The 18,965-nt window shown below is 40.0% G+C and overlaps 1 protein-coding gene across 2 annotated transcripts in view; it reads right to left on the minus strand.

The window, feature by feature from the left end:
* The window catches only part of LOC126469745 (uncharacterized), an 84,761-nt gene that overhangs the window by 47,782 nt on the left and 18,014 nt on the right, over window positions 1-18,965 (minus strand). For both annotated transcript variants that reach the window (XM_050096956.1, XM_050096955.1), the window contains exon 3: window positions 17,005-17,094. In XM_050096956.1, coding sequence (XP_049952913.1) covers window positions 17,005-17,094 — 90 coding nt within the window. The remainder of the gene's footprint in view (window positions 1-17,004; window positions 17,095-18,965) is intronic.

Raw genomic sequence — 18,965 nt, forward strand, 5'->3', positions numbered from 1 at the left:
GAGATAAAATATAGCAGCCACCTTCTGATACCTGGGATAATTGTCAAGTGACTTCAATTAACTGTGTCTTGACTATTCTCGTTATACAGGATGATTCAGCTGCCCCTACTGATGTTGTTTTATGCAACCTGCTTTGTTATGTCTGGCCTTCAAAAACTACATGTGAGATTTTCATATTCTTTTGCTCACTACTTGCAAACTTTTAGTCCTACAGAAAAAATGAACAGGACCTTTTGTAGAAAATTTAATGTAGTTTAATTTTGTACTGGGATATTTTTTAGCTAGAGGCAATAGTTTTTTAATTACTCAAGAAAAATATACAGAAGTGACCTTCAAACACACACACACACACACACACACACACACACACACACACACACACACACACACACTCCAACCACTCAACCCCCTGCTGTCCAAGAATTTGTGACTGCACATCTTATTTCCCACATTTGACTTTCTTTGGGCTTCATGGACTGACCTTATTACGCCACTGTCTTAGCCGAGCACTTACAAGTTGTAAATTTGATCTAAAAAATTTGTGAATTTTAACTTCATAAAACAAACAATTACAGCAGTGTATTCATCAGGTCTTCTGACTGTGAAACTACAGTGCTTGTAAGGGTTAAGTTTGGTTTAAATTGTCAATGCATGGTAATTAAATTTGGCAAAACATTTACAAAAATCTTTCATTACCCTCACAGGCACACTTACATTAATAATGTTAACAAAATAGCTGACTATGCTAGTGACATAATAACCCAATCAATAGAGACCAAGAGAGGTCAAATATTAGGAATAGTTTGTGAGGTCAGAAAGTTTTGTACAGTGGTAGAAGGAAGTGCCATGAACAACATACAAGCAGTCCTGGTTGGTGAGGGATGAGTGTGTGGCTGAAGGTGCATTTGTGGGTAACTTTTGTATGTTTTTCTTGAATAACTCGAAAATCCCGGCCTCCAGTGAAAATATATCCCAGTACAAAATTTAACTACATGAAATTTCCTGAAAAAAGGTCCTGTTTGTGTTTCTGTAGGACTAGTAGTTTGTGTATGGCGAGTGACAGAATATGAAAATCTTGCATGTTGTTTTTGGAGACAGGACATAACATTGTGGGTTGTATAAAATGACATTGGTAGGGCAGCTGAATCACCTTGTATATTTATGACTTCCCATCTTGTATTTATATATCACAAATAATTATCTTTGAGATATTGTAGTGCCTGTGTTGTTTAGAGGTATGATGCAGTGCTCCTTCAGACATGCATGCATGTCAAAAAGGACAGGCACTGTGGTGACTACAGCCACTATGAAATACATGAAATGTAAGAAGACCAGGTGCGATAAGTGAGAAATCTGTGTTTGAATCCTGATACGGCAGTGCCTGCTTCATACCTCTGAACAACACAGGCACTGCAATATCATATTTATTCACCAACAATGGGTGAGTGACTTCCAATTAAAGTGTCTCCCCTGAATGGGAATATACATAATGGATGCACGAGTGCATGTTGTAGACACATGGTTGATGACATATGCAAATTGGCCTTGGCCTTGAAGGCCTCCAGCATAGGTTCAGTCCAGCAAACTGGTTTAAGGCCTGAAGTCTGTTTGCCTGACAACTAGTCTGCCAGTGGGGCCTGCACGGCGGCGGCAGAAGGCAGATGCCGACAGTAGTAATTTATTGTACCCAAGAAATGTTGGAGTTCTTTGTAAGTAGCCAGAGGCGGCAGGGCTGTGATGGCCTGCACGTGGGATATGGGAGGTTATATTCTGTCTGTGGAGACAGTGTAACCCAAAAATATGACAGAAGACTGGTGCAATTGGAATTTGTCCTTGTTGATCTCAACGCTGTTGGAGTTCGAGGTCTGGAGGACCTTGGATAAATGATTTTCATGTTCCTCAGCCGAGTTGCTGAAAATGAGTATGTCATCTAGATATGCAAAGCAAAACTTGAACTGTCGTAAGATTGAGTTAATGAAATGTTGCCATGTTTGTGCAGCGTTTTTCAGGCCGAACGGCATGAAGTTGAATTGGAACAAACTGAGCGGCATGATAATAGCTGTCTTTGAAATGTCTTCCGGTGCTATGGGAATCTGGTGATAGGCATGTTTACAGTCAATAACACTGAAGATTGTGGCGCCTGATAACATATGAGTGAAATCGTTTATGTTCGGCACTGGGTAATTGTCCATGACGGTATGAGCATTTAAGCATCCGTAGTTGCAGCACATTTCGAAAGAACCATCATGTTTGGTGACAAGGTGAATCGGTGAAGACCAGTTGCTGTCCGACAGTTGCAGGATACCTGTATCCAAAAGTTCATTAATTTACTGCTGGGCCGCGCGCAACTTAATGGGTTTGAGGCATCTAACCTTATGCCTAATAGGAGGGCCGGCAGTGGTAACTATCTTGTGTGGCATTCTATCAGTGACGGAAGAAACTGAGAACTGCACACGAGACTGAGTAATGTCCTGACGTGAAGTTTTTGGACAAGAGGGGTGCAACGAGGCATAACCGTTAGCACAAGTGGGAAAAGACAGCATGAAAGTCACATGCCTATTATGTGAGTGCGGCGTGCGCTTGTTTGAAGAGGTCGGCTGTGCACACAGCATGGAGCAGGTTGGGATGCGCAGCAACTGTCTGTTGTCAGCCTTCCCTTGGGTAACTGGTGCGGGCAAGAGAGGCATTGGCGTCGTGTGGGGAACACCAATGGCTGCTGAGTCACGTGGCTGGCATGTGAGAGAGAGGGAATGTTTATCAACACGTGAGGCAGCTGCATGCGTGGTGGGTGTGGTCATATCGCGTGCGCTGCTGTCATTAGAAGCACTGTTTGAAACACATGGCACTGAATGTGGCAAGTGTGTCGGGGGTGCGGTATCTACCGGACGCGAATTGTCATATGCAATTAATGTTTTTGGACTAACCTGCTGAGTGCCCGAGCTGGTGTCTGATGGAGAAACACGATTAGGTGGTGACACTGTGGACTGCAGTTTCAGCAGTGAGGTACAAGCCGTGACAAGCTCGTTGTAAGTGTGTGCTATTCATTGTTTCAGCTCATCATTTTCCTGGCGGAGTTGTGCCACCGAGTCGTATTTTGACAGTAGGTTAGTGACGCAGGTCACAGTGTTGCCCATGAGGGCAGAGCACTCATGTGCTAACTCACGTGTCGTGAGAGAAACAGAATGTGGAACATAAGTGTGGGAGCACAGTATCTGAGTGTTAGTGGGATAATGTAGCACTGAGCCCTGAACCACGATCGGGGACAGTTTGTAATGTGACAAAAAATCCATACCGAGAATTGGTTCATTGATGTTGGCAATGTAGAAAGTCCACAGAAAACACAGAGAAGGAGATAGGTGCACCATAACCTTGCCACAGCTTTAGGTTTGTAACGTTGATGAGTTGACAGCTTGTAGAAGTGATCTCGTTGGTGAAGAGGTGGGAGGGGCCAATGATGTGGGTATGATAAGACACGTCAGCACCTGTGTCAACTAGGAAGACGAGCCATGACGAAATGTCATCCACGTATAAACGACCGCTCGGCCGGGTGGATGAGTGGTCAGAGTGCAATTTGTGAGGACAACTGTGAGTTTCCCCACAGGACTCAGTGTCTTCTAGATCCTGCGATCGGAATTTGTGTGCTGGCAAGGTAATCGACACTTCTTGGCATCATTGCCGAAAATCTTGTGGTACCAACAATACAGATGAGCCGGATGTGGTGGTGGCGGTGACTGCGGCAGCGGAGGAGGCTTGTCCTCATTGATTTGTTCCGGGATGTATATTGGCACGTATGGTGCATTGGTGATTCTTGAGTGCTTGGACAGAGGAGAGAGGGAACAGATACTGCCAGGTGGTGTAGACGGTGCGGAGGTGGAGTGAGCTCTGCCTCTGCATGCAGACGGCCAATAAACAGGAACAGTTGTGCCAACCAGTGGTGAGTGGTCTGCTGGTTGGTGTTGTCATAGCAGCACATACAGCTGGTCTGCGATGCAAAGATGAGAGCCGATTGACTCCCAGGAGTGCGGTAGCAGGTGAATCTGTAGGCCCGTAGGCAACATGGTGGACCATAGCACCCACAGAGTAACATCCGGCATCGTATGTTCCCTCACAAGTAATCGATGGCGGCACCAGTGTTGTGATGGAGTTCGGTCCCCCAGGTGCTCCTCGTACAAGATCTTGATGATTAATTGTTATGGTGAACAGGCGAGTTGGTCCAATATTGTTTTCTTTGTGAACTCGTACTTTGGTGGAGGCGGTGGCGAGAAGAGTAGATCAAAAATTAAGTCTGAGCGATCATGGAGGTACATGACGAGACATAAGAATTTAGAGTTGTCATCGGACGCATGATGTAACTCGAACAGATGTTCCACAAGCACAAACCATGATACGGGGTTGTCCTCATATAAAGGGGGCAGCTTCGGCAGGCTGCCAGGGGGGGGGGGGATGAAGGCGTGCTGATCCACAGTAGGAGGGGCTGTACTGCAGCCTGGCACCATAGGCGTAGGTGTGTTATTGGCAAGGACGTTGAAGCAACAGCAGGTTGCATTGTCCTTGACGTGTTGCGAAAACACAACGTGGCTGGTGCGGTTGGTACCATGGGAACGAGCAGTTGGCAACATGTGTGGCAGTCCCGTAAACTGGACCGGAGGTTAGAGGTACAGATTTGAAATTGTCCACCTTGGAAATGACACAGAAGGCTGGCACGGCAGACACAGACGTAACTGTAGGAGTGGCAAGTGGCTGAACGGTTGGAATCAGGGCCCCCCATGCATGTGTGTGTGTGGGGGGGGGGGGAAGGGTTTGCTACTTCGTGTGACAGCAATGTGAGTTTTCTGTGCACATCAGGAACACACCCCATGTAGTCGGACTATAAATTACTGGTGAAACTTGCTGAAGATCATATTGTTGCAGTAAAATCTTCCTGGAAGGTGAAGTGCCATAAGATGTGCATGAGCTCACATGGTTGAAAAACTGAGCAACAGGTCTGGTGGGTGAGCAAAGGGAATTTGGTGCATGAAAATGTCCACTGTTAGTCTGTGAGTGAGGCAAAACCAGAATAGGTTGATAGCAATTGATAGTGTGTGCGTCTTGCACAAATGGCAGCATTGCACACGGCATGACTGTAACCTACATTGCGGCCCATTGAGAGTCAAAGTATGTGTGCGAATGTAGATCACTTTGAACATTACACGATCGCTCAGTAGTTACACAGTTCTGAAGCAGTTCTATGCGCTTCAGTCCGGAATTGCGCAACTGCTACGGTTACAGGTTTGAATCCTGCCTCAGGCATGGATGTGTGTGATGTCCTTAGGTTAGTTAGGTTTAAGTAGTTCTAAGTTCTAGTGGACTGATGACCTCAGATGTTAAGTCCCATAGTGCTCAGAGCAATTTCAACCATCAGTCTGAGTTATGCCACCAACATATCAAATTGGAGATTTGAAGTTACATGCTGCAGTGTGTTCATTACATTGACATATTTCATCACATTGCTTCCTAATTTGGAATTTCACAGTGACAATAGAAACTGGACCGGTCATATCAGGCATGGATGGCTGACCTATGGGGTTTAATGCAGATTTAGTTGTACTCATTACCAACAGTCCTATGTTGATTCTCTGATAAGCACTACTATTTTCTACTCTGCTCTGGACAGAAAAGTGACTGGGAGGTGTTGCATTTAAAAGATCCCACAGTCAAGGAAGTCGTGGCTATTGCTCAGGCATTCAAAGTGTCACCAGCCGCAACTGAAGATTGTGCAGATGTATTGGAAGCAACGGCTAGTTATTCAGTACCACAGCATCATTCACTGACATTCTCATTGTTTTCTTCTTGTTCGCTCCACCAGACTGCAGCTCTGCCCTATGCAGTTTCCCCACATGTCCTGTTGTTTCTGAGGACATGTCTGTAGTCACTGCCTGCATTGCCATGCCTAGTGTGTGACTTGCCATAAACAAGGCCATGCGGCAGCAGTCTGTTGAGGCTGGCCATGTGACCAGACCTTGGACCTGAACGGAGAGCTTCTGGAGGTTCATAGTGTCATATTATTGTTTCTTGCATGATTTATATTGTGCTACAAATTGGATAATGAGCATTCAATTTCCAGTATGATACTGGGGCTTCTGTGTTGCTCATGGATCTTGAAATGCATTATCACTATTTTCACCCCACTCTTTCCTCCACCAATTGTTATCTGGTCAGTTATGGTGATCACCTGATGGCTGTTCAAGGGCATTTTATGATCAATGTTGAGAACTAGCATGTTATGCACATGGCCATTTCTAGCCATTGAAAGAGCAATGTCTGAAATCATTTTTGGTCTAAATGAATTCGCAGAGTTTGGTTTTCAAATTAAGAATGATGTGCATCTTGTTTATGACTCCATCTTGTTCCAGGCATTAGACAACCTTTGCCATGAGTTCAAACCAATGGTTTTACTGTAATTGGGTGCCATGAAGAATATGAGGCCCACATCACCCTTAAACCAAGTTGTTACTAAAGACATCATTGTGCCTCCGTACTTTTACACCAGTCTAACAGCTTGCCTGGCAATGAATGCCCCCCCCCCTCCCCCCCAAAATGTTGACAGCAACTTAGTGAAATTATTCTCAGGTAGGAAAGAAGGCTGAACCGTTGCGTATGATGTCCATTTCATCACTGACCATAAGACAATTGTGACATGCAACAACTCCAGTGTTGGGCTTCATTTCTGAATGTGTATCACTATGAGATTCAAACAGATCCATGGCACAGTATGCTAATGTGGATGCATTCTTGTACCTGCCCATGGAACCTAACTTGGTCTTCAACAAAGCCAAAGTTCTCCACTTCCAGATCCATACTCACTTGCTGCATGAAATGGATTGGCTTCTGGTAATGGTTCATCACATAGCACTGGCAAGATTCTGTTCCCTGACAGGTGGTCAGTTTTGCATGCAGTGGTTGGCCCGAGCACCTTCTTCATCATTGGCTAGCAGTAGACAATAGCACTCTCACCCTTACCACCAACCCCTTGATCATCATCTCTCTAGTGCTGCAAGCTTGTTTCCTTGCTCTCTTACATTGTGGCCACTGGGGTATGATCTGCGTGAAGGTGCTTGTGCAGTGTTCAGTCTACTGGCCTAGCATCAACTCAGTGATTGAGAGGATCATCTGTGAGTGCAAACAGAGCACTGAACAGCAGGCTGTACTGCCAAGAATTTTCACACCATGGCCCATGGGTCAACATTCACACTGACTTCATAGCCCCTTATGTCATTATATGTGGTTTTTGGTGGTCAACACACTGTCCAATTACCCAATGTCCTGCATATGTGCTCCACCATCACAAAAGCTATGATTCAGGCTCTCACCCATGTCTTTGTGACTAAAGGGTTGTCCTGGATGATCACGCCCAATAATGCCATGCACTTCACATCAGCATTTTTTCAAGATTTCTGCACTCGCGACAATATTCCCCACCACATGTCTATAGCATTACACTCACAACCAAATGGGGAGACAGAGGGTATGTTGCACACCTTTTAGAAGGAGATAAAAAAGTGCTTGGTGGACTCATTAGCAATCTCTGTATTGTCTTTGTGTCTCAGCACCTACAGGACCATAACGATGCATGCAAAAGAAGACACTCTCAGGGGGCTTGCCTTCATGTGACACCCCTCTCCAGGGGCCAGAGGTCATGGGTGTGTCTTCACCCAAGGAACTGTTGGGTGCTGATAACACTGAGATGTGACTATCAGCCTCTCTTGTTGCTGCACCCATCCCTCACCGCTGATGCAGCTGTTTCCACACCACCAGCGTGTGCAGTGTCACTACCATGCCTGGTTTGCCATCATACAGGCAACTTCTGGCTGGAGACAGCTGACTGTGCAGCACTGCAAAAGTGATGCCTCATACAGTGCTAATGGAAGAAAATTTTGTTAACATGCAGCTGCAGTCATGTCACCATTGCTGCTGCAGAGCCGCCTGGGTTGACCTCGTGCCCTCTTCAGTCGCACCAGTCCATCTCTGGCACCAGTCCTCTCGCCAGCTTGGCATTCCATCTTTTTCCACTGATAACCACGACACTAGCTTCCTGAAGGGAAGGGAGTGTATCCACTTATGCTGGCACTATCACAACTGCAGAGTTCATATTTGGCATTGCTGTCAAGAGTCCAGAATGAGAGTGCCTGCTTCACTTACAGTCAGTGCCACACCAGCCCTAGGGGACTGGCTGCACACCAGCAGCGTGGCTCACTCTCTCTTGCATCATTCATGATCTGGGAAGGTTTTGCTTGCTAATTAGGACTATTCTGTTATTTGTTTTGAAGAACTGTCTTGTTACAGGACTTGGCCTGCACTGTTTTCCCACTGTTTCTGTCCAGGTGCGTGTGTAAACTCTGGTGCTCAGTTACTGCCATTTCATTACTGCATACTTTATTTATTGTAATGCATCTGTAGATACTACTTTGTTCACCAGGCAATAAAACTCATTTTACAGTAAAAAAAAGGGCCAGCAAAAACACAGAACCAAAAAACCAAAAACTCATGCAAACCCTCATTTGAAAAGATCCAAATACTAACAGTAGTGCCCTATAATCAACATCATATGAAAATGTGTCAATTAGCCAAAAGCATATATTGTGAATTGTGTGATAAGTCACCACACTCAAATTGCAGCTTCTGTTTCCCAGATGCTGGTGATGAGCCCCTCCAACTTTTTCTTCCTTTGTACAGCTCCTCTTCATGGATCCTATCATTAACAAGACCACTTTCAGCAACATTCTTGGTAACCATAACCCAACATATCTTTTACTATTTATGTTCATTTCAAGGTATTACTTGGCTATCCTGGTTTCTTCCATCCATTTTACATAACCATACCATCTTAGTCTAGTTTAGTGGATTTTTTCCAATACACTTAGATTTACACCACCATCCATTCTGTTCCTCTCATTCCTTATCTTATCCTTTTTAGTTTGCCTCAGCATAGATATAACAAACTTCATTTCTTTTTTCATAATTCGATCACAGTTGCATTTTATTAAGCAGTAGGGGACTATCAAAGGACAAGGAGAAAAACCTGTGAAGATGGCGGTGCGCGTTGGTGTAGTAATAAATCGCTCGGTAAACTATGAGTATTTAGCGTCTACAAAGTGCATATCGTGTGATAAAATAGTAAAAAGCAGTATTAGAACTTGCCCAGTGATGCATATGTGGCATCATCCACACTGCTTTGCGAAAGTAAATCTTGAAAACATATCGTGTGCTTGTGGAACAAAGTGCAACGGTTATCTAGATGCGACTGGAATGTATCGTGAAAATCGCGAAACCAATGTATTAGAAACACTGCAGAAAGAACTTCAAGCCACAAGACAACATGCTCTGCTACTGGAAAGCATGATCAAAATCCTTTCTGAACCGCCACATAAGGAAAAAGTTCGAAATTTGTACAGTGATGTTGTTTTAAATATTTGTACTAACAAAAGAAATGACGCTCCATTGAAGAAGAGTGAACATGAAAAATGTGAAACAGTAAACAAAGGTAAGAGTGAACATGAAAAATGTGAAACAGCAAATAAAGGTAACCTACAAAGTGCTTCTGAACACTTCTCATGTAATTTAAAAATGGTTAAGAAAAATGACTGCAGTAAGTTGAAAACAAACACGAACATGAGTCAGCTTACAAATAACAAAAAACAGGTACTGTTACTTTCAGATAGTCACGGTAGGAACTGTGCAAAAGTACTGAACGAAATTTCAACAACCGGCTATAAATTTACATCTTTGATAAAGCCAAATGCTATATTCAAAGAAACAACATGCAATATACAAAACAAAATGTCTAGTCTAGGACAAAATGATTATGTTGTCGTCTTAGCTGGTGCAAACGATATTAATGGATCAAAACGTGGTTTTATGACATCACTAGATGAAACGATTGCAAAAACTAGGCACACACAACTAATTCTATGCACAATACCATATAGACATGACATGCCAAATGAAAACTGCAAAATCTACCAAATGAACAGTTACTTGATGCAGAAGGCATCTTACAGTGAACACATCAGAGTTTTAGATGTAAATAGCTTCCTCCAACGGAAAGACTTCACCAGGCATGGGCTTCACTTACATAAAAATGGGAAAAAGAAACTATGTGTTAATCTGCTGAATGCCATCAAAAGTCCACTGGTAACAAGAAGTGTCATAAAATGTGTTACACCAGGACATCAAACATATTTGCGGTCCAATGAAGCTAATTTGGTGGACAATCTCAGAAGAATGAGCAATACTCCAGCTGAACCAACAGCAACACCAGGAGCTGAAGAGCCATCAGTAACAACAACAAAAGTGAATATGCAGTCAGCGTCATCAACGAAAACACCAGAAACAGTTTTAGAAAAGAAGAAGGTATCCACAGTCAGCACTAAGTCACCACCAACATCCTATGCAAATATCTCGTCAAGTGCCACAAATCAGTCAGCCTATGACATCCAAGTGGAAACAGCAAAAAATGTGCAGCCACACTCCAAATCAGTACCACTGGAAACTGTGACAAGGTCTTCAACACGAAAACGCACACCTCCAGCCTACAGCCAGGATTTTTTATGGGCAAGAACACCAGTAGCTCCCTGCTAGCAGCAAACCAAAGGAAAACAGGTGCAGAGCAAAATTTTCATGAACCAAAACTTCAAGAAAACCCGGTGAGTGGTGTCAAAAAGCATTCCATTGGAAAACAGTCACTATTTTCCTTTAAAATATTACACCATAATGTGCAGTCAATGTTTAATAAGTTACTAGAAATAGATCTCTTCCTACAAACAAAGCCACACTTAGATGTTCTCTGTATTACTGAACACTGGTTAACAGAAGACAAAATTAAAAAAAAACCCACTTGGTGACTTTACTCTAGCTGGTTATTCTTGTCGGAACAAAAGTAAGGGAGGTGGTATAGCAATCTATGTCAAAAAATATTTAAGATACAAAAGCCTCACAAAGTACAATAATATGCAAATAGAAACAGACTTTGAATTCTCCTTAATTGTCTTAACAGACTATAACCTATTGATACTGACTGTATATAGAGCCCCTGATGGGAACATCCAAACCTTCAAACACTCCCTCGAAGCACTACTCACAAAAATTCACTCACTAAACAAAAATCTATTAATAAGTGGAGACTTTAATATTGACTTCCTCACACCTGGAAAAAACAAAGATGAATTGTTGAGTATTACAAATTCATTCAACCTATCCCCAACTGTAAACACACCAACCAGGATCACAAAAAATTCAAAAACAGCTCTAGATCAGATTTTCATAAACGCAGACAAACTACACCACTCAATCGAAGTCATCAGCACAGGTTACAGTGACCATGAAGCCCAAATACTAACAGCGAATTTAAATTACATAGGGCAATATCCCACAATAACTAAAATGCAAAGGCAATTTTATGATGATAATATAAGGCTTTTTAACTATCTGTTAAGGGCTGAAAACTGGGCAGAGGTCTATACAGAAAATGATGTAAACTACATATTTAATTCCTTCCATGAAACATTTCTCCACCACTTCAATACTGCATTTCCACTGAAATCCAGGAAAATCAGAAACAAACACACAAACTCATGGGTAACAAAAGGGATAAGGATTTCCAGCCAAAAAAAGCGTGACTTAAAAAATGACATGAAACACCATGACGTCGATGATCAGTTTAGGTCATATTGTAAGACCTATTTTGCAATCTACAGGAAAGTTATCCAACAAGCAAAAAAATTATACAATGATAAATTTATAAAGGAATCTAACAATAAAATGAAAGGCTTGTGGGCAGTTGTAAAAAATGAAACAAACAGTAAGCAGCATGTTATAAACAAAACATTAAAACTAAATCTAAATGATGAAGTCACATCAGATCCCCAAAAAATAGTAAATGGTTTTAATCACTATTTTAGCAAAATAGCAGAAAACCTGATAAAGAACAACTGCCACACACCAAATACTCAACACCAAACACCAACAGAAACCATACCAGTACAGGCATCAATGTTTCTTCACAAAGTCTCCAATACTGAAGTACTTACAGCTATAAAAGGACTAAAGAATAAGTACTCCAGTGGTAGTGACAATATTACAGATTTAATTGTAAAGAAATGTGGAGAATCCATTGTAGAACCCCTAACCCATATAATAAATGCATCCTTTACAAATGTAGTTTTCCCTGACCTACTAAAGACTTCTAAAATTACCCCACTTCACAAAAAGGGCTCTAAAAATGATGTAGCCAATTACAGGCCCATAGCACAACCCAGCCCATTCTCAAAAATATTTGAAAAAGTATTTTACACCCGATTGGAAGACTTTACTAATAAACTATCCTTATTGACAAAACACCAACATGGTTTTAGAAAGCAAAAGACAACTACCACACCTATTTATGAGTACCTCAACAAAACCTTAAAAGCACTGGATAATAAGGAAATCACTACTGGTATCTTTTTAGATTTATCCAAAGCCTTTGATGTAATTGACCATACCATACTCCTTAAGAAGTTAGCAAATAAAGGTATAAGAGGAATTGCAAACAAATGGTTAGAATCTTACCTGTCAAACAGATTTCAAAAAGTTGAAATTAATTTTGAAAAAAAGAATACAACCACCCATCAATCTACTGTCCACTCCTCTGACACAATGCCTATTAGATATGGTGTGACACAAGGCTCAATCCTGGGACCCATACTGTTTCTGCTATACATTGATGATATAAGCACAAAGCTTGCTGCAGGACAAACCACACTATTTGCCGATGACACAAGTATACTAATAACGGGTACTGATACAGAGGACCACAACCAAAAAATTAAACCGCTTATGTCATCACTCAGCAAATGGTTCAATGGGAACAAACTGATTATAAACATACAGAAAACAACGTACCTCAACTTCAGACTCTCATCCCAAAAACAAGAAATGCCTGATGTGATTCTAAATAACAAAGAGCTTATGTGTGTGGACTCTGTCAAGTTTCTTGGCATATGGCTTGCAGAAAATCTTAAGTGGGAGACTCACACAAATTATATCTCAAAAAAGCTCTCAACTGTGTGTTACATTTTAAGGATACTCAAAAAATCAGTCACAAAATCTGTTCTCATACATGTATATTATGCTTACTTCCATTCTACATTACAGTATGGAATCATATTTTGGGGGAACTCACCTGGAGGTAGATATATTTTCAAAATGCAAAAAAAGGCAATACGCATAATATGTAATCTAAGACATAATGAATCATGCAGACAACATTTCAAAACAAATGGCATTATGACACTGCCCTCTGCTTACATTTATAATATCATCTCATTCGTCAAGTCATACCTGTTAAACAATGACTGCACACTAAAATTCAATGGAGATATTCATAACTATGCAACAAGGCAGCAATCTGACCTACATATGATTCAGTCCAGAACTACCTGTTACCAAAAAAGTGTTTTAAATGTTGGGATACAAATGTATAATAATTTACCCAATGAAATCAAAGCAACAAAGAACCCAAGAGCCTTCACACATAAGTTAAAAAATATCTCTTGGACCATTGCTTTTATGCAGTTGATCTTTTTTTGAAAGGGGTTAAAAATGTAAAAAATATGATAAATGTTCAGTTAGGTCTGAAAATTATATACTGTGCATGTCTATGAAATACACTGGACTACTTTACTATTACATTTGTATTGTCTGTTTGTATTTTACCATACAACATTTTTATTTACTGTTTTGTTAAAGATAGCTAACTTCCTCATTGCAAAATAATGTAAAATCAATTTATTAAATATTACCTGTAAATATGTTCCCTTGACCTATCCAATATCGTATGTACAACCTTACATTTCTATGATTTGTATTAACGGTTTTGTTTAAGATAGATAATTTCCTTGCTACAAAATAATGTAAAAATCAATTTGTAAAAATTACTTGTAAATAGCTCCCTTGACCTATCCAATATCATATGTACAGCTGTACAATACTATGATTGCCTGGATCAATAAAAATACAATACAATACAATACAATACCTCAACAGAAAATTTCCAGCTATGTTAAATCACTTTCAATGTAATTACAAACTATGTGGTAAGTACTTGTTTGAAAACAAAGGGGGGAGGGGGGGGGCGTACTGAACATATAGTAGGAAAAGCAAGAGTCTCTCTATACAATGTTCATGACCTGTAAGGACTGAGGGAAAAAAATCACATAGGACCTGTAGGTATGAGTAGTGAATGTGGGAAGAGAAGGTGAAAACAGGCAGCTAGCAGGAAGGCAGTCAGAAAAAGAATATCTTCTGACATCATCATTCTCACCAGACACATCTTAATAGTAGCATATTGTAGGGTTGGAGATGACAGAAAAGTTTCAAAAGCATCAGGTTGGTTTGTCAGTATATGATTGCTGCAATTATTAGAGAATGTAGGCAATGGGTCATAGCTTCACATGATCAAATGTCTGATATTGTGGATGAGTAGGCCACAACTTTTGAAGGGTAAGTACTGACAATAAGTGTCCTGTAAGGAAGGGCTCAATCGGTTTAAGTAAATATTCACTGAATTAAGAGATGATAGACTGTGGAACTACTGGAACTGTACTTATTAACTATAAAACTATCAAACAAAACAGGGAAAGACAAAGGTAAGTATCTGTCTAATCAACATGGATGTATAATAAAATGCTTCTCTGCAACCCTTCAGTTAAAAATAAATACAACAATCTGAAATTGAGCTGTAATGCTGAAATAGCATGGTACAATGCATTATAGAGAACTGACATGGAGAATCAGCAATTTGATACACATTTTTATCCACATACAAAATGTAAACACTTTGAAAGGCCAAATTATGACATAATGGAAGATGATACCTTCTTATGGACTGTGTGTGGTTTATTTGTTTAATAATCAACACTGCAACACTGGGAACAAAAATTCCATCTTTCATATGCCAATTGGGCACAAATATGACAAGTAAACTTGTTATATATCTGTGAAAGATCTTCACTTCACACAGTTTCTGTCTAATAAGTTAGTGAGAACTTTCAAAGACCCTTTTCAATAGCAGCCTTTAAAATGAATGTTCTTTTTTCTCTTTTTTCCCTTTTCTTTTATATTTCAATTTCCCATGAGGAGGAGTGGTGGCAGAAGACAAAAATGTTTTTCAGTAAAAGGTTTTACGTGCTTAAATTTTTTAACTGCATAAAACTTGTGAAATAAATTCTGATTTTAAAAACACATATTTAAGTGAAAAAAAATATAGTTTTAAAAATTTTTAATGAATTTCCATAAAAGTGAAAATGTAATCAGATATGATGTTGATGCTTCTATGGTATAATAATGATGCTGGTGGTGTCTGAAAATGTTACTGATAGAGGTGCAATGAGGAGCACTGCAATGGGGTCCTGTGAAATCACAAGAAGCAACTACCAGTTATTGATGGGGAGGACCAAGGAGGGAGAAAATGGAGAGGTGTGATGAGGTGGATATTGTTGACTAGGGCTGGATGGAAGCATGTATCTTTGGATGGATTTCATCAATAGGTAATGGGAGTTGGTTTACAATCTGGCAGGAGAGGATGGATAAGGTGAGGATATGCATTTAGTACTTGGATTCATGATTACTGGGTAGAATGTTGGGTGCCTGGACTGAATTTTCTGAATTATGTATTGGGTCCAAACATGCTGCAAGAAGAGAAGAATGTGTTGGCTGGTAATGAGCTGTGCATCTCATGTTAGTTTTCACTCAAGGGTTAGGCCTAAATACTTCACTGCGCTGGTGAGAGAAATAAGGTGATTGTGGATGGACGATGGAAACACCTAGTGTTGCGGCCAAAGATAAAGGATTGGCTTTCCTGAGGATTTATTTGATGTTTCCATGTATTACACTACTCAGGCAGGAGATTCAAGTGATGCTAGAGGGAGGCATGGGAAAATTGGAGGGTTTGGCAGGTAGCTAGGTAGGCAGTATCATAGGTATGTTGCAGGAAGTAAGTTGGGGGAGAGAGTTTGAGCAGTAGGAATGTATGCAGTGCACAAGATGTAAAAATGGGGGGCACGGAGGGAAAGAGGTAGGATGGAATACCTGCTTCTGCATCTTTCACTCTACTAGCATTAGGGTGAAAGATGCAGAAGCAGGTGTGACTGATTGTGCCTTGTATAGGACAGTAATGAAGGAAGCATGCTGTAAGTCAGACATAATTAACTGAGAGTGCATAGGTTTAGATTGAAAAGCAGTCCTGAATGCCACACTCAGACAAAAGTTTTTTGGATATCAAGGGAGATAAATATGGCAGATTTATGTTTATTTAGTTGATGGGTGACAAGGTAAGTAAGATAAAAAAATAGTCATTAATGGAATAGTTGGGATGAAAGCCACACTGGGTACTGAGAACAGATAGGTATGTTGCAAGGTGCTTATGGATTTGTTAGGTAAGGACACTTTCAATGATCTTGTTAAAGTCTGATGTGGGGCTGACAGGCTGGAAGGATGTGAGGGTGGTTTATCAGATTTTAGGAGGACTGGGAATTTGGATGTTTTACACTGCTCTGGATAATAACTTTCGTAGATTAATTATTTTGATGTGGCTCAATGACCAAGTGCAAGTCTTTCAATTGAATGCCACTACTGCAGCTCGTGTGTCACAAATCCACACCTGTTATCCAACCAGGCAAAGTGAACTTACAGTTTAACATTGACTCCAAAGGATGTGTTTGTAAACTTCTTTTAATACTGTTGATCTATGATTTAAATATGTCTCAACAAAAAAACTGTGTAGCTGTAAAAAGAGTATCTGCATCCATTAACTGTTGACTGTTAACAAATTTAAATTTACATAAAGCTATGAAAAGGGGCAATTATTTATTTGGTTCATTATGAAGTAAACTAAATGTAACAAATCACACATGGGCAACAGCATTTTTATCAATAATCTAGATGCTAAATGGGCCAGTAATGTGCTCAGCATCACAAAGCAGAAATTACCTGTAATTCATATCTCATTTTGTTAACTTGAACTTCAAGGGAAAACCTCAAAGCATGCTCTTCATTAACCTTCTGTTCCAGCTCATTTACCTGTGACACACAAAACCCAGTTAAAAGATGGTTTGACAGAACAGAAAAACAGCAAATAAGTATTGAGTATTTGACCCATTTTGTGGTTCAGGAAAAGAACTAAATGATATGACAGAGAGAATGAAATAAACAGAATCTACAACACAGGAAAAAAAGACAAAATTAAGAATAAGATATGTAAGTAATACTATTATAATTCTGACATAGGTATTATATGCTGCTATAGTTTTATATACAGTTGTTAGTTAAAATTGGAGCACTGGAAACAACTCATCAAAATTAAATTAGAAATGATATAAATATGATATACAATGACATAAAACATATACTGTTGAGAACAATAAAGTAACTTAATATTCCCTAAAGAAGCTGATAGTGAAGCTGTCATACTTTGATAGGAGCCGCGACATTTTGTGAGATCATATAGAATGGTCTTCTTGATAGCTTGTAATCAAAACTTCACAATATAATGGTTGGTACTTAGAGTATCTGTAATTTGGAGTAACAGAGTCCCCAGGATATGGTAACATACTGGGCACACATTTGGAACAATGCCAAATACAGTACTCTGGGAGATGCAATTCACTTCCAAAGAATCTAATGCACCACTGAGCTTTATTGAAGGTCATAATAAGGGGCACTTATTGGAAAAGATTATTTGCTGTAAACTGCTCGCCACTGTCTGCATGAAGGAGCCCATTATAGGTGATGGTGTGTATACTAGTTGAGCATAATGAACTTCATGAGCTAGGTTTAACAACCTGATAATGAGAGCATTGTCACTAGAAATGTGTTGTAGAGTTGTGCATAGGATAAATATTGTAACTGAATGCTACCAATTATTACTGTAAAAACATAACATACTGTTACCTCAGATCCATAATAGACACTATTAATTCAGATGGTGTTTATGGTGTTTTCTCCGAGGCAGTCTGAAGAAAGCAATACATACATACTGTTCAACACATTACATATGTCAATGAACTGTATGAAACAGCAGTGTTGTACCAACACTCATGATAAAGCAATACAGACCATCACAAAAGTGCTTGTAAGATATCTGTGATACTGAGCAGCTGTCATATTTTGTGATCAATTGCCGGTTTTAGCACACATAGAGTCAAGTTTTTCCATGTCTTTGATGTATAAATCACTGTTAGAACAGTTCTAAGAATCTTAAACTTCCCCCTAATGTGATAAAATTAAAGGAAAGTATGAACAATTTGTATATTTCTGTTAGAGACACCAAACTGTAGTACTTCCAATCTAGACACAAAGCTTGTAGAAAACCCTACAAGGAAGCAGTTAAAACATTAATAGCACATATGTATGCAGAACGGATGAAGAAATCCAATAATGTTAGCAAAACAGCATGGAGTTAAGTAAATAAGGAAAGCAGGGGGAGTGATAATGCAGTGTGCAATAACATAATAAGAGGCAATGAAAAATTGCTGAGTGATCCAAAGGAAGTATGTGAGAGATTCTTAGACCAATTTATTAAGATGAGTATGGAGGATGTGACTGACCCACCACAGGTGCTAAATCTCACTTGTGTCAGTAATTTATTCTTCCTGAGGTCTGTTACAGAATTGGAAAACCTGAAAAGCATTTCCAACTTAAAAGCAAATACATCCAGTGGCTGGGATAAAATCTCAGCCAAATTTCTGGAAGAATGCAGTAATGAATTAATAAGCCACTACAACATTTAATAGACAGCTCTTTCAGTCAGGGGTCATTTTCTGACTTTTTAAAAGTCACTAAAATAAGACCAGGGAAGAACTACTGATATACAAAATTATAGGCATATTTCATTGACATCAGTACTTAGTAAGTTGTTGTGAAGGCTACTTCTTAACCAACTTGAATCATTT

This window comes from Schistocerca serialis, chromosome 3, assembly GCF_023864345.2.
Source record: "Schistocerca serialis cubense isolate TAMUIC-IGC-003099 chromosome 3, iqSchSeri2.2, whole genome shotgun sequence".
NCBI lineage: Eukaryota > Metazoa > Arthropoda > Insecta > Orthoptera > Acrididae > Schistocerca > Schistocerca serialis.